At 46.5% G+C, this 22,411-nt stretch overlaps 1 protein-coding gene across 1 annotated transcript in view; it reads right to left on the reverse strand.

The window, feature by feature from the left end:
• TGFB1 (transforming growth factor beta 1) overlaps window positions 1–22,411 on the reverse strand; it is a 37,163-nt gene that overhangs the window by 10,606 nt on the left and 4,146 nt on the right. The window contains exons 2-4 of the mRNA XM_056845735.1: window positions 16,075–16,250; window positions 15,156–15,291; window positions 1,215–1,292 (exon numbers count right to left, since the gene is read on the reverse strand). Coding sequence (XP_056701713.1) covers window positions 1,215–1,292; window positions 15,156–15,291; window positions 16,075–16,250 — 390 coding nt within the window. The remainder of the gene's footprint in view (window positions 1–1,214; window positions 1,293–15,155; window positions 15,292–16,074; window positions 16,251–22,411) is intronic.

The raw sequence follows: 22,411 nt of genomic DNA on the forward strand, positions 1-22,411 counted from the left end.
AGTTCTCTAGGTTAGAAGAGGGGTCCCCAACATGGAGCCCAGGGGTACCATGGTGCTAGGGTTGCCAGCCTCCGGAGATCAGTTTCCCTGGAGAAAATGGATGATTTAGCAATTGCACTCTATGGCATTGAAGTCCTTCCCCTCCACAAACCTTGCCCTTGTCAGGCTCCACCCCCAAAATCTCCAGGTATTTCCCAACCTGGAGTTGGCAACCCTACATGGTGCCCACTAAGTGTTCTTAGAAACTGGGCAGAGCCAGGTGGGGGTTTTACCCAGCAAGGCTTCTAATTGGTCATTGGAGATTTGTTTGGCTGTGCAGATTTTTAAAAATGGTACTTTGGCGGCAGCTGCCACCACAGCACAACGATCTTCACTGTGTGACTGAAGGTAAGCTGCAGCAGCCATTCTGTGGTTGGCTCCACCTCCTATGGCAGCCATTTTGTGGCAGCCATTTTGTAACTGTGCCCACCCTAGTATGTCAGAATCTCCAAAGTGCCTGCGGGATCAAAAACAATGGGGACCCCTGGGCTATACTCTAACCTTATCCCATAACGTTCAAGTCCCAGATTCCCTGATAGCCTCAGGCAAACTGAGTGTATCTGCTCCAAAGGCCCCTAGCAAATTTGAGCTTCGACACCTTTCCATTCAAATCCCAGCCTCTGCCACAGGTGTAATGGGTTAATCTTGGTCATCTCTTAGCCTTCCCAGCTACAAACCCCCAGAAACGAGGCAATCTTGGGAGAATCCTTGCATAAAAACGACAGATTGTAAAACAATGAGGGAACAGAAGGGCCGCTGAAGATGCCATCGTGGGGCCCGCCACCACTGAATGTTCCGGGGCCAAGAGTCGCACAAACAGCTAATGCCGTTTGAACTAGAGGCATCCAAAGATCTTCCAGCTGGAAGATCTAGGATGCCATTACAAGCAGTGAGAGGGGAGGACGCAGAGAGATCTGACCCAGCAAACCAACCTGGGGACGAGCTCCCTTCACCAAAATGAACAGCTTCACCAAAATGAGCAGAAGTTGCCAAAGAACACAACTGGGGCTGAGTTGAAAGATCGAGCCAGTGTTACCTGCCTTTCCACCCTTGCTGAGGCCCAAATTTGGCCCCTGTTTAAATGAAATTAGGACAATAGCTTGCCCCTCAGAGATGCAAAAGTAACCAAGGGTTTCCTGGCCTATTCCCACAAAAAAAGCCCCTCCAGTTTTTACCTTCTATGTCCACTTTCAGTTCTTCAGCGATTTCTCCACAGGAACACTGCGAGCTGAGGCGGAATCTGCCTAGAGGGTCTGAAACACAAACATGTGCATCATGTGAGTATTGTGCAGAAGTGAGTGGGGAATTCGAATCATACAACCCCACAGTCACACTCCTTGCAGAATCAACCCCACTGAGTGTGAAGAGAAAATGGTCATTTATGCATGGTCTCCTTTATTCCCCGTTACAGCCAGGATCAATTTTTTCAGTATGCACGTTACCTCATTCCTTGGAAGCTCAACTCTGTTTCAACGCAAAACAAACCCGGCTTTTCCCATTCCTTTTCTGGCCCGAATTAAACCGTCCATCCTGGCTCATTCTGGAGTCACAGAGCGTGCATACTCCGTTCCCAGGAGGAGCTTTTCCAAACCCCTCTTCAAGGCAGCATGCAGATAGCCAAATGGGAAGCACAGAAGATTGGCTTCTCTCACAGCCAATCATGAAGCAGTGTGTAAAGATGTGGGGATTCAAGTGCTTCCTGCTACCTCGGAGCTCTTTCTTTTTTTTATTTTTTGAAATTTTTTTATTGGTTTTTATAATATAAATTTTCCATGTTAACAAACAACAATATACGTAGTATTAAAAACTAAATCATAGGTAATGTTGTTATAATTGTTTAAGTACTAAATAAAAATAAAAAATAAAGGAAAATTTATTGACTTCCCCATCACCTCCGTCCGCCTCTTAATAAAGTATTCTATCCCATCGTGATATGGTCTGATCTTAATTATTCTTATATCTCAATTAGGTTTCAATCACATTATACTATCAATATAATTGATTACGTTTCTTTATGTTGACAATGTCATCTAGATCAGATTAAAAGGTATTCTTCCATTTTCCCCAGTCCTAGTTCATATTCACAATATTTCATCCACGCCTCCCATTCCCCCATAAATTGAACATTGTCTTTTTGATTTAAAATAGCTGTAAGTTTTGCCATTTCCACCAGTTCAAACATTTTCATAGTCCAGTCTTTTTTCCCAGGAGTGTCTGCCCCTTTCCATTTTGCTGCATAAAGCAGTCTTGCAGCTGTAGTCGCGTAAATCAAAAAAGTCCTGTGTTTTAACAAATCATCAGGTATCATACTTAATAGCATCATTTCTGGTGTTTTGGGTATGTTTTTTTGTACTATTAGTCTTAATTCGTTATAAATCATATCCCAAAAATCCTTAGCTTTGTCACAAGTCCACCACATATGATAAAAAGAACCAACTTCTTTATTACATTTCCAACATTTAGGGGATGTCACTTTGTAGATCTTTGCAATCTTCTTAGGCGTTAAATGCCATCTATACATCATTTTATAGATATTTTCTCGAATTGACTGCGCATTTATTCCTTTCAGGTCTTTCGCCCATAGTCTTTCCCATTTGTTTAGGGCAATATGTCCCACAGTTTGAGCCCAATTAATCATTGTTGGTTTGATTATTTCCTGCTCACAATAAATTGTTAAAAGAAGATTATACATTTTAGAAATCAGTTGAGTATTATTATCTAATAGCATCCTGTGAAAAGATGATTTTTCTTTAGAGAATCCATTCTTCATATCTTGTGTAAATACTGATTTAATTTGATGATATTGAAGCCATTGTAAATCGTCTTTAAGTAACTGAAAGTCTTTTAGTGAGCTTTTCTTTCCTTCCCAGTTAATTAACTCTTGGTAGGTAATAAATTTGTCCAATCTAAGTGGGCGTAATGTCAACATTTCTTGAGGTGATATCCACATCGGTGTTACTGGTTCAAGAATATGTTTATATCTCATCCATGTATGAAATAAGGAGGACCTGATTATATGGTTACGAAATGATGCTTGTATCTTAATTTTACCATACCATAAATAGCCATGCCATCCACTTATATTGTTAAAACCTTCAAGATCTAACAAACGCGAATTGGATAAGTTCATCCAGTCCTTTAGCCATACTAAAGCGGCCGCTTCAGCATAAAGTTGAAAGTTAGGTAGTGCTAAACCTCCTCTAACTTTAGAGTCCACCAGATGTTTATAAGCAATCCTCGGTTTTTTCCCTTGCCAGATGAAATTTGATACGTCTTTCCTCCAGGTATCAAAGTATTTAACATGTGATATTATAGACAAATTTTGGAATAAGAAAAGCATCCTTGGTAAAATGTTCATTTGGATTGTTGATATACGTCCCAAAAGTGACAATTTTTTATTTGACCAAATGATCATATCAGTTTTTATTTTGTCCCATAGTTTAAGATAGTTATTGGTTATCAAGTCTTTATTCTTTGCAGAGATCCAGATTCCCAAATATTTGATCTTATTAGCCTTCTCCCAACCTGTGTATGATATAAATTCCTGTTGTTCTGTTTCTGATAAATTCTTAAATATTGTCTTTGTTTTTTCTTGGTTAACTTTAAATCCCGATACATTTCCAAAATCGTCCAAAGTTTCCAACAGTATCTTCATTGATTGTGTTGGATTCTCCAAGATTAACAGAAGATCATCCGCGAATGCTCTCAATTTGAATTCATGTTTTTTAATTTTTAATCAGCGAATGTCCTCCATACTCCTTAGCTTACAGCATAGTGATTCCAACACCAACAAAAATAATAATGGAGACAGAGGACATCCTTGTCTGGTTCCTTTCTTGATTGCGCAGTTGTCGGACATCGATTCATTCACCAGAATTTTTGCCTGTTGGGATGTATATATGGCCGATATACCTCTCAAGAAACGGTCTACAAAATTTAATTTTTCCAATATCTTTTTCATAAAGTCCCATGAGACCATATCAAAGGCTTTCTCTGCATCCAAAAATACAAAGGCCGCCGTTTGTTGAATATTCTGGTCATAATATTCCAATGTATCTAATAAAACTCTTATATTATCTTTAATTTGCCTTCCTGGAACAAAACCTGCTTGGTCTTCATGTACAAGGTCCTTAATAAAATGCTTTATCCTATTCGATAAGACCGAAGCATAAATCTTATAATCCACATTTAACAGCGAGATAGGTCTATAATTTGAAGTTTTTTCTGGATCTCTTCCTTCCTTAGGTATCAACGATATAAATGCATGTGACCAAGTCTCTGGGGATGCTCCCTTATCCAAAATTGTATTACAAAGTAATACAAAAAAGTTCACTAAATTGTCACTAAATGTTTTATAAAATAGTGCAGTTATTCCATCTGGTCCTGGTGTCTTGTCCGTTTTTTGTTTCATTATTGCTTCTTGTATTTCATCCTTTGTAATTGGTGCATCTATCCATTCTTGTTGGGGCTTTGAAAGGACATTCATCTGTATTGAAAATTTGTCTATTTTCTTTTTTGAGATATTTTCTTTCTGATATAACTTAGTATAGAATGAAACAAATTCTTTTTGTATATCCGTAGTTGTATAAACTGGTCCTTTAGCGGATTGAATTTTTGTTATAATCTTCTTTTGAAATGAGTCTTTCAGTTGGGTCGCCAAAAATTTTCCAGGTTTATTAGCATGTTCAAAGTATTTTTGTTTAGCAGATTTTAAATTTTTGTTCATTTCCTCCATTATTATCAAATTTAGTTGGTGTTTAGATACAGAAATCTTCATTTGTACGTCATTTTTCTCTTCTTCATGTAAGGCCATAACCAGTTTTTGCTCCAAATTTTGTAGCTCCCAAAGTATATTATTGGTAAATTGTAGTTGAGTTTTCTTCCAGGCTGTGTGTTTCTGTATCATAAATCCTCTTAGAACAGCTTTAAATGCATCCCAAACTGTATTCAGCGAAGTTTCCCCATTAAGGTTAATTTCAAAGAAATCTTTAATTAAGTCCTGTAGTTCTTTTTGAATCTTGTTATCCTTCAAAAGTTTATCATTTAGTCGCCATCTAAATGCTTGTTTATTGTTCCATTCAAATGTAACTGGATTATGATCAGAAAAAGTTCTTGGTACAATTTGGATTTTACGTAGTTGCGTGAAAATAGATTTACTAGCCCATGTCATGTCTATTCTGGAGTGTGAGTCGTGTCTCGCTGAATAAAAAGTATATTCTTTAGCCGTTGTATTCATTGTTCTCCAGATGTCTTGTATTTCCAATTCTGAAGCCATGGTGAAGAAAGTTTTAGGTAAACATCCTTCGTTTTCATCTTTTGCTTTTGATTTTTTATCCAAAATTGGGAGAGTAACACCATTGAAATCGCCCATCAAAAGAATCTGATCCTTTGCATACTGAGAAATCAGTTCATGTAGTTGTCCATAAAATTTAGCTTTTCCTTCGTTAGGTGCATATATTCCTACTACAATCGTCTTCTACCTCGGAGCTCTTTCTGAGCAAAAGAAAGGCTTTTTTAAAACGAGGCTTGGATTCCCCCCCCCTTCTTTCAGATTGCTCAATTTTTTGTTTTTTGTTCTTAAAATGCTTTTTTATGCTGCAGTTGAGTCTGGGGGGAAGGAAATCTTCTCTCAGGGTGAGTACTGTGAAGTCAGCCAATTACAGAGCAGCATTTAAAGGGGTGGGACTTGATTTGAGCTTGTTTTTCTGTATTCATGGTTCGAGTAGCACACAGTTTTGTCCCTGATCATTCCAGCCAATGCATACGGTTTCCCCCAGCCTGGGTGACTTTGATCCTGGCTGAAATGGGAAATAAAGGAGGTTAAAGCAACCATGCGTAAATGACCAATGTGACCTTTGGCCACTCCTGAAGTGCCCAAATGAACCTTTTGGTTCTGGGGGTTAGTTCTGAAGGGTGGAAGAACCTAAACAGTTTGTGCAAGTTTGAAACCAAAGCCCACATCATGTCTCTTGGCTTCAGAAGCTCTCCTGCCTCCACCACAGGAGCAGTTTTGCAGTTTAAAAAATTATCTCCTTTTATTAATATAAACTAACAACCCCCCCCCACACACACACACACAAACATCAGAACAGGTTGTTCAGAAATAACAAAAAAGGTGGTCAGTAGAGTTGCCTGCTCTGGGTTAGGAAATACCTGGAGATTTTTGGGGTGGAGCCTGAAGAGGGCGGGGTTTGGGGAGGAGAAGGACTTCAATGCCATAGAGTCTCATTGCCATACCAGCCATTTTCTTCAGGTGAACTGATCTCTGTCAGCTGGAGATCAGTTGTAATAGCGGGAGATCTCCAGCTAGTACCTGGAGGTTCAGCAAACTAGAAACAGCACTTCACAAGCTAGACACAATGATTATAAAGTAGTGGTATTAATAACAACCTGGAGGTTGGCAACCCTAACGGTCAGTCTGCCTGAGACATTAAGGAAAGAGTGGATTTTTATACCTCACTTTTCTCTACCTTTAAGGAGCATCAATCACCTTCCCCACCAGAACAGGACCCTTGTGAGGTCGGTGAGGCTGCAAGAGCTTGAAGAGAACTGTGACTGGCCCAAGGTCGCCCAGCTGGCTTCATGTGGAGGAGCAGGGAAACAAACCCAGTTGATAGGATTTCCAGGTTCCCCCCTCCTGATCAGCAGGAGGTTTTTGGGGGCAGGGCTCGGGTAGCTGTGGGTGCGCGCACTCAATGATGGCACTTCCGGTTTTACTTCTGGAAGCGCCGCACCACCGCAGCAGATTTAACACTCAAACCCTCAATTTTTGGGAGGGGGTTTGGGCGGTTTGAGTGTTAAAGCAGCCGGGGTGATGTGATGCTTCTGGAAGTAAAACCGGAAGTGCTGTCGTCATGTGCGTGCGCCCACACATGCACACGGCCGCCGCTCCAGAGCCATCTGGAGCCACCCATCTGGCAGCCCTATCAGTTGACCAGATTAGAGTCTGCCACTCACGTGGATAAGTGGGGAATTGAACCTGGTTCTCCAGATTAGAGTCCACCACTCTTAACCACTACACCACATTGGCACAAATGCCAAGCCATCTCCAGAGCCAACACCTTGTGCTTTGGAAATTACATGCTCATCACTTGATCCTTGCCTTTCTCTTTTCCTTTTTGCCTCCAACCCAATTCCAGTAACCTCTGCAGAAAAGAGCTGAGATAGGCGTGGCGCACTCCTGCACTCCTTTTGATTCACCTCTTCCAAAACACGAAGTGGCAGCACACCCAGGGCACGGCCTGCCGACTCAGCAGGTTGCAGCATTGTGTTTTCCGCCTTTATCTCCCACCTCCGGCACAAGCAAAACCAGGGAGAGGTTGCCCTACATCTCTGAGCCCTGAAGCAATAAGTATTGCAGCACTTCTTTGGAGGAAATCTACCACATGTGGCGCCAGCGGGAGCAACGCATACAGCTGAATGAGGTGGTAAAATGGATGGTATTCACTTCCATTAGCAGACAGGGAAGATCTCATTTTTTTCTGAATCACACACACATGCACACACACAAGCTCCCCACAAGGATAAAGCTAGCTCTGCAGGGAGAAAGATTCTAATCCTGTCTGCTCTCTGCTGGGTTTGTATTCTTTTTTAGCCCTAAGATTAAACATGTCACTGCCCTATCCAGAGCCAGAGCCTTGGTCTAGTGAGGTCAGTCTTGTCTACTCTGGCAAAAAATGGCTCTCTAGGTTCTCAGGTAAAGATCCTTCACATTCCCTACCACCTGGTCCTTTTAACGGGAGATGCTAGGGGCTGAAGCTGAGATTTTCTACATGCCAAGCAGATGCTCTACCATGGAGCTGGATTCACTGTGGTGGAAACTTTCATGATAGAAGAAAAAAGAGGGGAATAAAATCCAACCTAGAAAACAGAAGCTGGGTACCCAAGGTTGGGTAGAATAATATATATATATAATTAATGAAAATATAATTTATTGGAAGCACATGCCAGACGCATGCCTGGTTTGATTTAACTGTTTGTGTATGTATATATTTCTGTAAATGTGTGCAGATTTTACATGGGTTTTAATTGACCACTGATGAAGGCCAAATAGGCCGAAATGCGTCTGGCATGTGGTTAGAGACATCAACCTCAGGAAATGCCATTGTGTTATTTTAACGTTTTTTAATAATTTTAATCTAGACATTGAGCTTCCAATAAATTATATTTTCATTAATTATATATATACACATATATTATTCTACCCAACCTTGGATACCCAGCTTCGGAAACTTTCATGAGCCACATCCCACTTCTTTAAATGTGCGGCGTTGTCCTCAGCTGGCAGAAATCGATCACTCTTCCAGAACAGACCCTTTGTAAGAACGTATCCCCACCACCACCATCCCCCCCTCTCAATTTTCTCCTTGTACTCATGCATATGTATTTCTGACAAACGAAAACACATTTCACACATCTGATGAAGTGGGGTACCTATCTATCCATTTCTAAAACCTGCCCGCCCTCCAGGAAGCTCAGAGTGGCATACCTGGTTCACCTCCTGCCAGTACTGCTCGCGCAACTACCCTGCGAGTTAGGTGCAGCTAACAGAGAGAGAAAGAGAGAATGGTTGGCCCACATAAGCTTGATGGCAGGGTGGGAATTTGAACCCAGGTCTCACAGGTTTTAGTCCAACATGCTTAGTCCAACAATAGGTCTTAGTCCACCCTGGCAGTGGCTCATTAACGCTCCTTCCGGGATCAGGGAGTTCACTTTTTAACAGCTCCACTCTGGTATTACTCTGCAAAGCTGTGAGCTCTTGGCCTAACGAGAACCACAAACCACAACAGGAGACGAAGTTGTCCAAAGAAGCTTGTTTTACTGGTCACAAAGGTTAGCAGCGCACAGGGAAACTAAGACAGCAATGGGGCAAACTGGCTTGCACTTGATAATATAAAAGCCTTGAAAAAAGCACTCAACAGCACAGTACAGCTTCAGAGATTACAAATTACAAACAGTACAAAGGCACCGTGATTCCCACGAACTACTGGCAGCATCAAAGAGTCCAAAAGAATGCAAACAATCCTTGAGGGCTAGTTGCTGGGAAAACGAAACCAACTGAGAGATACAGGCCTGACATTCTGCCCCCCTTAAGACCCCCTCCCGTCCTGCAAGGGGGACAGTTTGTCGGGGTAGGCGGTGTGGAAGGCGTGCACCAAGTGAGGGGCGGAGACATCCCGTGCACGCACCCATTCATCATAGGCAGGGGGGAAGTGTTTCCAACGAATCAGATATTGTAGAGAACCATGCTGTATACGGGAGTCCAGGATCTTTGACACTTCAAAATGCTCCTCCCCCCCACCATCACAGGTTGCTCAGGAGGCGATTCTGGGTGCCAATCCAAGGAAGCGACATGAGGCTTGAGGAGGCTGACATGGAAGACTGGGTGGATATGCCTCAAGGTTTTAGGGAGAGTCAGTTCAACAGTGACGGGGTTAATTATCCGGGCAACGGGATATGGCCCCACGTACTTGGCACTGAGTTTATGGCAAGGGCGAGTGGACCGTAGGTTTTTGGTGGAAAGATACACTAAGTCACCAATCTGAAAGTCCTTGCTGGGAGAGCGATGCTTATCTGCCTGGGCTTTATATTTGCGTTTGGCTTTGTCTAGGTTTTTCACTAACCAGGTGGTACGGAGAGTGTGAGTCCAATAGGCTATATCGGAGTCTCCCTCCCCCTCAGTTACCTCTACAGGAGCAATAGGACCGAAATCCTGACCATACACAGCATAGAAAGGGCTGAAACCTGTAGATTGGTGTACAGCATTATTGTAAGCATACTCTGCAAAGGGCAACAGTTCAACCCAATCATCTTGATGGTAATTGACATAACAACGCAAATAACATTCCAACACAGCATTGACTCGTTCAGTTTGCCCATCCGTCTGGGGGTGATAAGCGCTAGAGAGACCTGCTCCACCCCCACCAACTTGAGAAAAGTTTTCCAAAATTTAGCCACGTAGCTACTTCCACGGTCGCAAATTATCTTACGTGGGAAGGAATGCAAACGGAAAACATGTGACACAAAAAGGCGGGCCAACTTGACAGGCGGCCCGAGTGGGTCTGGTGAGGGAGCCAGCTGTTTAGTGCTCGATACTTTGCTGATTACTGCTCGGGTCTGAGATTGGGGCAGAGTTTGGGATCGAGTCTGCACGGCTAGTACGGGCAGCGCTCCTCTGTGTGCCGGGGTGAATAAAGAGTCAGTAGGACGCTCAATCTTTACTGGGTATTGAGGCAACCTGGAAAGGGCATCAGCAAGCAAGTTTTGCTTCCCGGGCACATGTTTAAGAACAAATCGGAATTGAGCAAAGAAGTCCGCCCGACGCTGCTGTTTAGCGGACAGTTTATGGGTCCCCGTGAGGGCAGCTAGACTTTTGTGATCGGTCCAGACCTCAAAGGGGACCCTGGATCCCTCCAAAAACTGCCTCCATAAAGTAAGAGCATGATGGACGGCCGATGCCTCTTTCTCCCAAATGGGCCAGTTCAGTTGGGCGTGCGCAATTTTTTTTGAAAAATAAGCACAGGGGTGAAGAAGACCGTCTGGTCCTCTTTGGAGAAGTGCCCCTCCCATGGCTACATCGAACGCATCAACTTGCACAATAAACATTTGGTTTGGGTTGGGATGCTGTAGCACAGGTTCAGAAGTGAAAAGCTGCTTGAGGGTTTCAAAAGCAGATTGGCATTGATCAGTCCACTGTATTTTGGCGGTAGGTAACGTGGCAGAGACCCCTTTACCCTTTGTTTTCAGAAGGTCTGTGATTGGTAGCGCCACTTGAGCAAAGTTGGGAATGAAACCGCGGTAAAAATTAGCAAAGCCTAGAAATTGTTGCACCTGTTTACGGGTGGTGGGAGGAGTCCAATCAAGTACTGATTGAACTTTAGCAGGGTCCATGCTGAGACCTCGATGGGAAATAATGTACCCCAAGAAGGTTACTTGTTCTTGGTGAAACTCGCATTTAGACAGCTTTGAATAGAGCTGGTGAGTGCGTAGACGTTGCAACACTTCTTTGACCAGAGCAACGTGTTCATCCATGGATTTAGAATAGATAAGGATGTCATCCAGATAAACCACCACGCCATGATATAGTAAATCATGGAGGATTTCATTAATGAGTTGCATGAAGACCCCCGGGGGCCCCTTTAACCCGAAAGGCATCACAAGAAATTCATACATCCCGAAACAGCTAGAGAAGGCTGTAAGTGGTTCGTCCCCCTCACGAATCCGGACCCGGTAATAAGCTTCAACCAAGTCTAACTTGGTGAAAATGCGCCCCTCTTGTAATTGTCCCAAAATGTCTGAGATCAATGGTATGGGATAGGCGTTGGCTTGGGTAACTGCATTGAGTTTTCGGAAGTCTATGCACAAACGTAAATCACCCTCCTTCTTTCGGACGAAGAAGGCAGGGGCTGAGTTGGGAGCATTCGATTGCCGGATGAACCCTCGAGCAAGATTTTTATCCAAAAAGTCTCGTAATACAGTACGTTCGGAAACGCTCATAGGGTAAATCTTGCTCTTTTACTACTTCTATTGCACAGTCTGTGGTACGGTGGGGAGGCAAAGCATTGCATTCTTTAATATCAAAAACATCTTCAAAGTCTCGGTACACCTCGAGCAATGGTGTCAGCAACGGGGTATCGGAGATGAAGGCTGGAGCGGGTGGAGGTACGACCGCGATTTCACGCCGGTGCTGTTCGCATTTAGGATTGGTAAACGTAATGGTGTCGGCTTCCCAGTCTATATAGGGACTGTGACCTTTTAGCCAATTAATCCCCAAAACAACCTCGTATCGGATGGGAGCTATGGTAAAGTCTATCTGCTCCCAATGGGAACCGATACCCATCGCCACTCCCTGTGTGCGACGGTCGACTGGTCCTCCTTTGAAATGGCTACCGTCCATTTGGGCGAATTGGACGGGGGCTGGTAGGTCCTCAGATTTGACGTTTAGGGCTACAAACGTGGCCTCATTGATTAAAGTGCATCCGCAGCCGGAGTCTATAAGCGCCTTAACACACAATTGGGGACCCTTTTTATAGTGTTGTAACACTATGTCCACATAAACAGTATTTTTAACTTCACTCACCATGACAGGAGCCTTGGGTTTAGCAGAAGATTCTGCAGGGGTCTGTGGGGGCTCCACTCACCACAGACCGTATCCGTTTTTTGACAGATCAAGAGGGGATTCCAGGGTCAGAGCTGGGCAATTCCATTGATTATCCTCGTCGGACGAAAGAGAGCTGTCCCCCACTGGGGCACTTGTAATCCGGGACCCTAGGGGTCGATGGGTGCAGGGAGGTTGGGCGATTCCTCGACGTGAAGTACAGAGGGTGTGGGTTGTCCCGGCGCTGTGCTGCGGGCGGCCGCGGTGCCTCTGCGTTGAGGTCGTCCTCGAGCTCAGGGCGGTATGTTCGGGCGAGTGGTTTCTGGGCGCTGAGGGCAAGCCACTGCAAAATGACCCATACCCCCGCAAACGAGACAAGCTCCTCTTTGGAAACGAGACTCGCGATCCAAAGGGAGCCGGGTTGGTCTCCGCGGGTTGGGAGTCAAAGGTTTGGTGGGTGGTTTTTGTCCACCCTTTTCCTTAGCCCTATTTCGGACTAGCGACACAAACCGCCGGCGGCTTTCAACTTCCTCAGCCAGAAAAATCCAGTCCTCAAGGGTATCTGGGTCGCCTCGCATATAAGACCAGTTCAAAATGTCTGGGTGCAATGCCTCGCGAAAGTAGTGGATAAGGGTAGCTTCAGGCCAGTCCACTACCTTACTCGCGAGTTGTTGGAATTCATCAGCAAACTCCCGAACTGGAGAGGAACCCTGCTTGAGTTGTAGAAGTTCCGCTTTGGCTCTCTCTCCCATGAAGGGATCCTCGAAGCGTCGTCACAAGGCGAACATAAAATTGTCGAGAGAACGAATGGAGCGGGACAGCGTATCAAACTGGAGGATCATCCAGTCGGCCGCTTTATCTGTCAACAGAGAGGCAACGAAGCGAACACGACTGTCTTCGGTTGGGAAGATTTGTCTGTGCTCCCTCATATAACTATCCACATGATGTAAGAAGTGGGGTAAGGTTTCTACAGAGCCGTCATAAGTAACTTTCAGTTTTGGCGGTCTCCAGGGCATTGGGGGCACAGGCGGGTATCCAGGGGCTGGAATTCCTGGTAAAGCAGGTACGACAGGCACTCTCCCGGGTGCAACGGGGCCGCCGCCCGGAGCTACGGGCCCCCCGCCAGGGGCTGCGGGACCTCCGCCTGGAACTATGGGTCCCCCACCAGGCGCGACGGGGCCCCCTCCAGGAGCTGCGGGGCAACCGCCAGGAGGAACCACCGGAGCAGCTGGTTGTTGTGGCGGTTGCTGCGGTATCACGGGAACGGGGGTAGCGGGCACAGTTTGAGCCCGTTGTAATTGGTCATTGTCCTTGAGTACTAACGCCAGTTGATCTTGCAAACGTGCCACCTGTTCCATAAGGCCCATATTTTGGTTGCGCAGTAAAAACATCTCATTGCCAGCACCGCTAGTCCGGCGGGACTGGCTGGACCACAAACCAGTGGCCCAAAGAGATTCTCCCGTATATAAGTCCTCTTTGTCGGAATTATCCGATCTCTCGGGCAAGGTCCCCGCCAGCCTGCGGGTTCGTTGAACACTACGAGACGGGACGAAAGACGGGAAGAATGGGGGTAATTCATAGCCTCCGGGCTGTCGGGGACGCGCACCGCTCCGGTCCCCTTTCGAGGGTTAAGCGCTCCCTCTCCTCCTGCTCTGCCCGAGCTTTCGCTTCAGCCTCAGCCGCCGCCCGCGCTTGCTCCTGTGCTTGCTTGCGATCAGCCAGGTCCAGGTCGGCTGCCAGCTTGGCGGCCAGGGCCGCAGTAACGAGTGGAAGGGCCTCCTGTTCCAAAGTGTAGAGGAGCTCAGCGCGTTGATCCTGCAGGTCCAGCATCGGTTGGATCTGTACCGCCAAGGCCGCTGCATTTGCACCGAAATCGGGGGCGAGGTGTTTGGTAAGTTCTGCCACTGAAATAGTGGCCGCAGTGTGGCCCTGGAAAAGGGCAGTCACTCGCGTGGCTATCGCTTTGGCCTCCATTTGGCACAGCTCGGGGGATGGTGTGACCGGGGTCGCCATGTTGACAGAGCGGATCGGGACCACGGTCAAAGTCGGGTGAGTTTCACAAGTAGTGAGACCGGCCAACAGGCTAGTCAACAATTGTAAATCCTCAGCTGCCAATCGAGCATCTTCCACCAACCAGTCAAGGGTTTGGAGATCTTGGCAGGCGCGGGTATCCGCAGTGTCAGACGTCCAAGGGACCGTTGAGGAAAGGGAACGCCACTGAGCTCGAACAAGTCCAGTCAAGCGGTTGACCTCTGCGTCGGTTCGATGTAGCTCAGCTATAACGTCCCGTACAAGTTCGGGGTCGTCAGTCGGCGTTCCCAATGGAAGGGACCACGGATGGAAACCTTCCAGGGCTCCCAGCAGGAACCCGCTACCCGGGGATCAGATCCACCGGGCCCGGGGCGAACCACACAGGGCTCCAGCCACGGTTGGATCACTCGGAGAGCACTGCCTTTGCTCCCATCCGAGTGGCAGGCAAACCCTCCGGGGCTCCAGCCTGACAGATGAAAGAAATTTTTGATTGCTGTCTTAATGTGAGCTCTTGGCCTAACGAGAACCACAAACCACAACAGGAGACGAAGTTGTCCAAAGAAGCTGGTTTTACTGGTCACAAAGGTTAGCAGCGCATAGGGAAACTAAGACAGCAATGGGGCAAACTGGCTTGCACTTGATAATATAAAAGAATTGAAAAAAGCACTCAACAGCACAGTACAGCTTCAGAGATTACAAATTACAAACAATACAAAGGCACCGAGATTCCCACGGACTACTGGCAGCATCAAAGAGTCCAAAAGAATGCAAACAATTCTTGAGGGCTAGTTGCTGAGAAAACGAAACCAACTGAGAGATACAGGCCTGACAATAGCCTATTCTGTTTGGAGAATTAGGCTACTTGATGCAGAATTATGATGATGATGATGATGATGATGAGCCAAGTACTTAAGCCTCAGAAGTACCGTAATCTCTCTATCAGACCTACCCCCACCCCCACCCCCAGTTCCGTGCCTCTTGAACTCACTGTTACTTCCGAGCCAGATCCGTAGGACAGTGGTAACGTCGAAGGAGAGCCATTCCTTCTCAGCCGTCACCCTGACTGTACGCCCATCCAGGTATTCCCAGAAGGAGTCACTGCTGTTGATAGACAGGTACTGTTGCTAAAAAGAAAAGGAAAAAAGTTGGGAGGAGACAGTCAAAGAGCAGGACTGCGTTCCCAACCTACCATACACGCCTAGAACAGTTCCTCTCTTGTGAATCCAGAGAGAATATATTATTTCATCCCTGGAAGACTGAACTTTGCGTTTCATTTTCAACGAACGTTGTTCTCATAGCAGAAACACAGGCAAAGCCTACAGAATTCTAGATCCTCGACTGACCTTCAGTTCCTTCCAACACAGCCCCTTCTCTCCCCCCACCCTTGGTTACTCACAGCACTTATGTCTCCCAAATTCTGCAAAAACTTTAAGTCCAGCCTATACTGCATGCAAACATTCTTGGAAAGAATTATCATTTGCACAGATTATCTGGGTGCAGTGAAGACTGAACATAGGTTAAGATTTTTTAAAAATCTGAATTAGAAATCTTTTGGGTCAGAAAAATCAGAAATTTAATTTTTAACCTCTCCCCGCCCCCCTTGGTATTGAATGAACGCCATTCAAACTCTCTTTGGGAGCTGAATTTGAGACAGTCTCGTTTGATATCCCCAGCTCCTGCAAGAAATCAGCCCTGGATATTTAAAAAAAAGATGGTGTCTCAGAGCATACACAGAGTACTTTCCCCCCTCTTACCAATTAATTACCGACACCAGTTCTGGCTTACCTAGAATTACATTTAAGTTTTTTGATCAGCTAGGGGAATTTCCAAGCGTGCTTGAGCCCAAGCAACATTTTATTTAGGAATTAAGTACCACACTGCCCACTTTCCTTGCCCCCCCTTCACACCTGATAAAGCTCCACCCGCTGCTGCAGAGTCACTTGTCCAGATCCGGAAGCCCGCAGCATTCTCAGCTCAGCCCGGTAGAGAAGGTCAGGAATCTGAAGGGTACCTTGGATCTGGGTCAGGTTAAATCCGAAGTAGATACTGTGGCTGTTTCTCTTGTACTGTGTCCCGTAGCTGTCTGCATACAGAGATAAGGGGTCACAGTAACTTTGGGTGCCTTCTCTTGGCCAGGTGATTCATTTCTTCCCTGCAGTGCTCTAAATGGTTGGGCAGACATTTTCCACTCCTCTGTAGAGTAACTTAAACCTTCACAAAGGGTTCAGATGTAAATCCGTTAAGATTAGAAATCTCCAGGCATAGCAGAAGACCAGATTTGGCTTCTCTCAGCTAGGCCTGCTTAGGAGGAAGTTGCTTCTCAGCAATCAATCAGACTTAGATCTACGTCATATGCTAGGATGGGAGCATTGATGTTGCTTCAGGGTTTTAAAAACACAGACATTGGAATCTGGAATAGGGTTGCCAGGTCCCTCTTCACCACTGGTGGGAGATTTTTGGGGCGGAGCCTGAGGAGGGTGGGGTTTGGGGAGGGGAGGGACTTCAATGCCATAGAGTCCAATCGCCAAAGCGGCCATTTTCTCCAGGTGAACTGATCTCTGTCGGCTGGAGATCAGTTCAGTTGTAATAGCAGATCTTCAGCTAGTACCTGGAGGATGGCAACCCTTCCATGTAAAACACACCCTGCATGTAAAAAACAAAACAAAACCCCAAACAAATCAGGGAGAGTGCTCTATTCTTTCCCTCTGCTAGTTTTCTACTTGCGGAACATTTTTTATTTTTAAATGAATATGAAATTTAAAATAATGTGACACGTCCTCCCCAGAACCTCTCCAGGCGTCTACCACTTTGTTCTCATGCCCCTCTGCTGCGTGAAGTTGGCTTTTGCTGGCTCGGCTCCCACTCCAGTGGCCTTTAGCATCCTCCCAGTGGGCCTTCCGCCGCCGCCTCCTCTCCCATTCCACTGATGCATCTCGGATTCAGCCCAGCCGGCTGCTCTTCTCCAGGCCGGGCTGTTCTCCAGATCGGGATAGGGGAGAGTGGCCCGGCTTGCTTTGTGCGGAAATCGGCAGGCAAAGTTTTTCATGGTGTAGAGAGAAGCTTCATCGCCTGCCTAGTCAGCTTCAAAGGCAGAGGAGACAGGAGCCAGGGGGAAAAAATTGGCAATCCTCTGCTCTGCTCTGCCACTATGCTAAGCCCTACCCTGGGTTTCCTGGCAGAAGCCCTCAGCCACTGGGTAATGTTCCGGAAGTCTGTATTAAGTCAATTAATAGTGACTGGTAATCCTAAAGGCAGGAGTTTCAGATCTGCCAAGAGGGCTTGGATCCTTCCCAGATTTCTGCAATCTCAGAAGGAGCTGAACAGTGAAGCCAGAATTGTTAACAGAACCCAGCTGTGCCCAGGAACATTGGAAACCTGATGACAGAGACATCTCAGATACAGATGTATCACCTCTATTCCCCTGGGGGTCACACAACTCACAAAAATTCTGGGTCTGATCTTATACCCATTTTCCAGATCAAGCTGAAACGGAGAGAGCATTGGGCTTCCAATTTGCAGCTCAAACAGCACTCTATGGTGAAATTATGCATTTTCAATGCACTTTCAGTGCACTTTGCGGCTGGATTTTACTGTGGCCTTTTATGCAGGGATGTTTCCCCGTGGTCACTGCCGCCGACTGCTTTGGAGCTTCCTTTTGATTATGAATGCCTTTTCCACCCGTCAGAGGTTACTTCGCTCTCCCCATGCGTTTTGCCCACATTTTTCAGATTAAATAAGCATCTGGGAAACACAGGCAAATTGTGCGAGGAGAGCGAGGCAACCTCTGACAGGTGGAAAAGGCATGCATAATCCAAAGGAAGCCCCGAAGCAGTCACATAAAAGGCCTGTGTGAAATGGCAAAATCCACTTGCAAACAATCATTAAAGTGTATTGAAAGTGGATTATAAGTGCATTATTCAGCATGTGTGCAAGTGCCCATATATGTCTCCATGTCTTTGGAGCTCACAGGCAGCAGGCAAGAATGCAGCCTCCAGAAAGCAGGACAGGCATACAAAGGGTTTATTCTGTTTCTCCCATCCCAACAACCCTGTAAGGTAGGTTAGACAGAGGCAAAGGCCTGATTGGAACCTCACAGCAGTGATGCAAACACGCATAGCAACTCTGGGCCACAAAATTCCTGGAGTTTTGGGGGTGGAGCCTGGGGAGGGACCTCAGCAGGGTACAATGCCATACAGTCCACATTCCAAAGCAGCCATTTTCCCCAGGGGAACTAAAATGATCCCTTGGAGATCAGATGCACTTTTGGGGGTTCTGCAGGCCCCACCTGGAGGTTGGCAGCCCTACCCTGAGCCCATGGCAGCGTTTGCCTTGCATTTGGAGGGGCCAGAAGAATACCTCATCTGGGGACTTTCCCAGTTGATTTGAACCCAGAAAGTCTACGGTTGCCAACCTCCATGTGATGGCTGGAGATCTCCTGCTATTACTACTGATCTCCAGTCGATATAAATCAGTTCCCCTGGAGAAAATGGCTGCTTTGGCAATTGGACTCTGACATTGAAGTTCCTCCCCCGTCCTCCTCAGACTCCACCCCAAAAATCTCCAGGTATTTCCCAACCCAGAGTTGGCAACCCTAAGAAAGTCCCTTGTCCAAACCTGACCATCCAACCACTATCCCTAGGGTTGCAAACGCTGGAGATTTTGGGGGTGGAGTCTGAGGAGGGCTGGGTTTGGAGAGGGGAGGGACTTCAGTGCCATAGAGTCCAATTGCCAAAGTGGCCATCTCCTCCAGGGGAACTGATCTCTGTTGCCTGGAGATCAGTTGTAATAGCAGGAGATTTCCAGCCAGCCCCTGGAGATTGACAACCCTAACTATCCCACAGCAGCTTTCCTAAAGCTGCCTGATGTAAACACTACCACCATCATTGACACCCTCTTTTTACCCATATCACGCAGTCCCGGCGTCTATTTATACTACAGGAAGTGTCTATTTTTTGAGCTTCTCTTCCTTGCAAGATCAAAGAGTCTTGGGGGGCCAGTTTCTCATCCCATCTTGCCTCTGATCAACACCCCTGCAAGTTCTTCCCTGCCATGTTCAGGGAATGGTCCTATAGGTTCCCCCCCCCCCCGTTTGTTTTGCTATCATGCTGAATGCAGGAAGCCCGGGTGGGGTGCAGCCGTTTTTAGATGCATACGGAGTTCAGACAGAGAGCCAAAGGAAAGAGGGAGCATGTGACAAGCAGCAACAGCAGTCTTTCAAAAGCTGTTTAGGAATGCTTTCACAAGTCCTGGCCCACAGCTGGCGACCCTATGCACTCTTCATCACCACCCCCATACATACCCGCTAAGGACTGCTTCCCTATCAGTGTTAGGAAAAGGACTGAGGAACTCTGGCCCCCAATCCCTCCCCTCCCCCAGTTCCCTTATTTAGGGCTCGGTGCGGTCAACTGTTTGGTTTCTACTTGACTGAGGGGGACCTTATTACAATATCTTCAAAACCGATGGTTTTGGTTTTACAGCTGCGAAGATGGAGATAACAGTGTCTCTCTTAAACAGACTCTCCTCTTCCCCCCCCCCCCCCGGAAATTCCCAAGCTATTTTGAGGCTTCTAACCACCACCACCCCAAGATAACAGGACAAGGTTGTTTTTGTGACTTCGAGCATGCATCATGAGATCTGTTATTCCAGCTTCCGTTTCCTTCAGCTGTAAAATGGGGATAAACTGAGAGGTGGAAAAGTTTCCTCATATCCCCTGGCTCTGGATGCTCTGGGTTCTTCTACAGTTGGGAGGGAGGCTCTGGTAATGGCCAGTGAGCCTCATAACTTTTCTTGGAGGGGGAAACTAACCTGCCATATCTATTGGTGCTGAAGTTATGGCATAGGCTCCCAAACCTCAAAGTCTCTCCAACTTGGGATGCTCAAGAATCTTGGGACCCTCAAGAAACAACCTTTAGTATCCACTTTTGTGCAGGCAATAGACCTTATGGGTATGGTTGCCAGCTCCAGGTTGGGCAATACCTGGAGATTTTGGGGTTGGAGCCTGAGGAGGGTGGGGTTTGGAGAGGGGAGGGACTTTAATGTAATAGAGTCCAATTGCCAAAGCAGCCATTTTCTCCTGGTGAACTGATCTCTATCAGCTGGAGATCAGTTGTAATAGTGGGAGATCTCCAGCCACCACCTGGAAGTTGGCAACCCTACCCCCTAGGCTTTTCATCGTACTTCACAGGCCTTTAACTTCACTGTGGCCCACAAAAATTCTGCAGTTTTTCTTACTCCTTACTGGCGAAAAGCTTTTGACATCCCTCTGTGTGTCAGAGTCACTGAATCCTGGGCCGATAACAAACCGGAGCAATTCCAACCACCAACCTTGGTGGAAGTTGGGTTAAGGGCCCCTCGTTGAACACTGCCAGGGTGCGTGGTCATCTAGACAGTTGTGTACTCATCCGTTTCACATGGACTGACCCTAATGTCTCCATGCTGGAACAACGTTACAGAATTCCTGTTGTAGCAGCCACCGAAACAAGGAAGTGACTGGGTGGCAAAGGGTAGATATCACCATTCTGGGGTCACTGCATGTTTCCACAGCCCTCCCACCCACTCATGCTGCCCCGTCCATCACTAACTGGTTTCATGGTTTGGAAGACTGAAATTACTCTTTGAAAAGAGAAAGGTACTCTGTGCAGGCCAAAAGACATGAAGAAGAAGAGTTTTTATACCCCACTTTTCTATAGTGAATGTAGTCTCATAGCAGCTTACAATCTCCTTCCTTTCCCCTCCCCAGAACTGAAGTGCCTGGTTGTCTTATAGAGTCCAATAAAGACAACTAGGAGGAGGTTAAAAGCAACAGTTCTTTATTTAGCTAAACACAGACCTGGGGTGAAATAACCCACAAATAAGATGCAGTTACTCACCAGAGAAACAAAGGAAGCTTAGTATCATTTATGCATTTGCATGGGGCAGGCCCATGGGTGCTGACAAGCAGATTGATACACAAAAGCACCAATGCACAATAGGTGTCTACTTCACTCTAATTAGCACAGCCTATAGATATTGCCCGGAGGCGTCTCTAAGCAAGTGCTAGGTCTTGTGATCTTAATAACTAGAAACCACATTTTAAAGATGAAGGTAATTCAAAGACACTGTTTTCTCTACTGGTGAAAGGCCGTACCAGGCAAGCAATGTAATCTGTTGGCCTCTTATAGTTGTGGATGCCAACGTTCCCAAAGCTTCCATGTGTGTGCGTATTAATACATAGTGTTCTAAACCAGCCCTTATATCTGGGCATTTCAGAACAGACACCCTGTGAGGCAGGTGGAGCTGAGAGACTTCGGAGAGAACTGTGGCCAAGGTCATCCAGCAGGCTTCATGTGGAGGAGTGGGGAAACGAACCCAGTTCTCCAGATTAGAGACCACCGCTCTTAACCACTACACCATGCTAGCTAATGCCTGTGTGTGCCCTGGCCCCTAGGAGCAGTAGGCAGGTCCTGTGTTACGGGTCAGCAGTAAAGGATGCCGAGTAGGGTTGCCAGCTCCAGGTTGGGAAATACCTGGAGATTTTGTGGTTGGAGCCTGAGGAGGGTGGGGTTTGGAGAGGGAAGGGACTTCAATGCCATACAGTCCAATGGCCAAAGCAACCATTTTCTCCAGGGGAACTGATTTCTGTCGCTTGGAGATCAGTTGAAATAGCAACCCTATCCAGCCACTACCTGGAGGTTGGCAATCGTAGTGCTGAGCCACTTACAGGGTATTAAGGGACACCGGCCAGGCACTATGGTTGCCAAGCTGGGGCACATCTTGGTAACAGGGCTTTGGGAGGAAGGTGACTGGGTTTGCCCTCCGTGATAAATTGCTGCTGACAAGCAGTTGGAATTTTGGAAAAATCTGCTTTCTGTTTTGGTGTAGGCCTGGCTACTTCACAGGCTTTCCCCCCACTGCCTTTATTTGTGGAAACAGGTTCTGGGGGCTACAGGCCTGCTGAACTCTGCCCGGCTCAGGATAGTATCTGAATAGGACTTAAAAACATCCGTAGCACATTATTGATATTGTAACCATGGTTTTAAAAGAAAAATCATGCAACTGAACCAAACTAGGGTCACTGCTCCATATCCTGAAAAGACTCCTGACCGTGTAAAAATGGCATAGGACTAAGGCTGCCAACCTCCAGGTGGGGCCTGGAGAGCTCCTGCAGATACAACTAATCTCTAGACTGCAAAGATCAGTTTCCCTTCAAAAGAATGGCTGCTTTGGATGGTGGACACTGTGTCATTATACCAGCTGAGGTCTCTC

The sequence above is a fragment of the Euleptes europaea genome, chromosome 3, assembly GCF_029931775.1.
Source record: "Euleptes europaea isolate rEulEur1 chromosome 3, rEulEur1.hap1, whole genome shotgun sequence".
NCBI lineage: Eukaryota > Metazoa > Chordata > Lepidosauria > Squamata > Sphaerodactylidae > Euleptes > Euleptes europaea.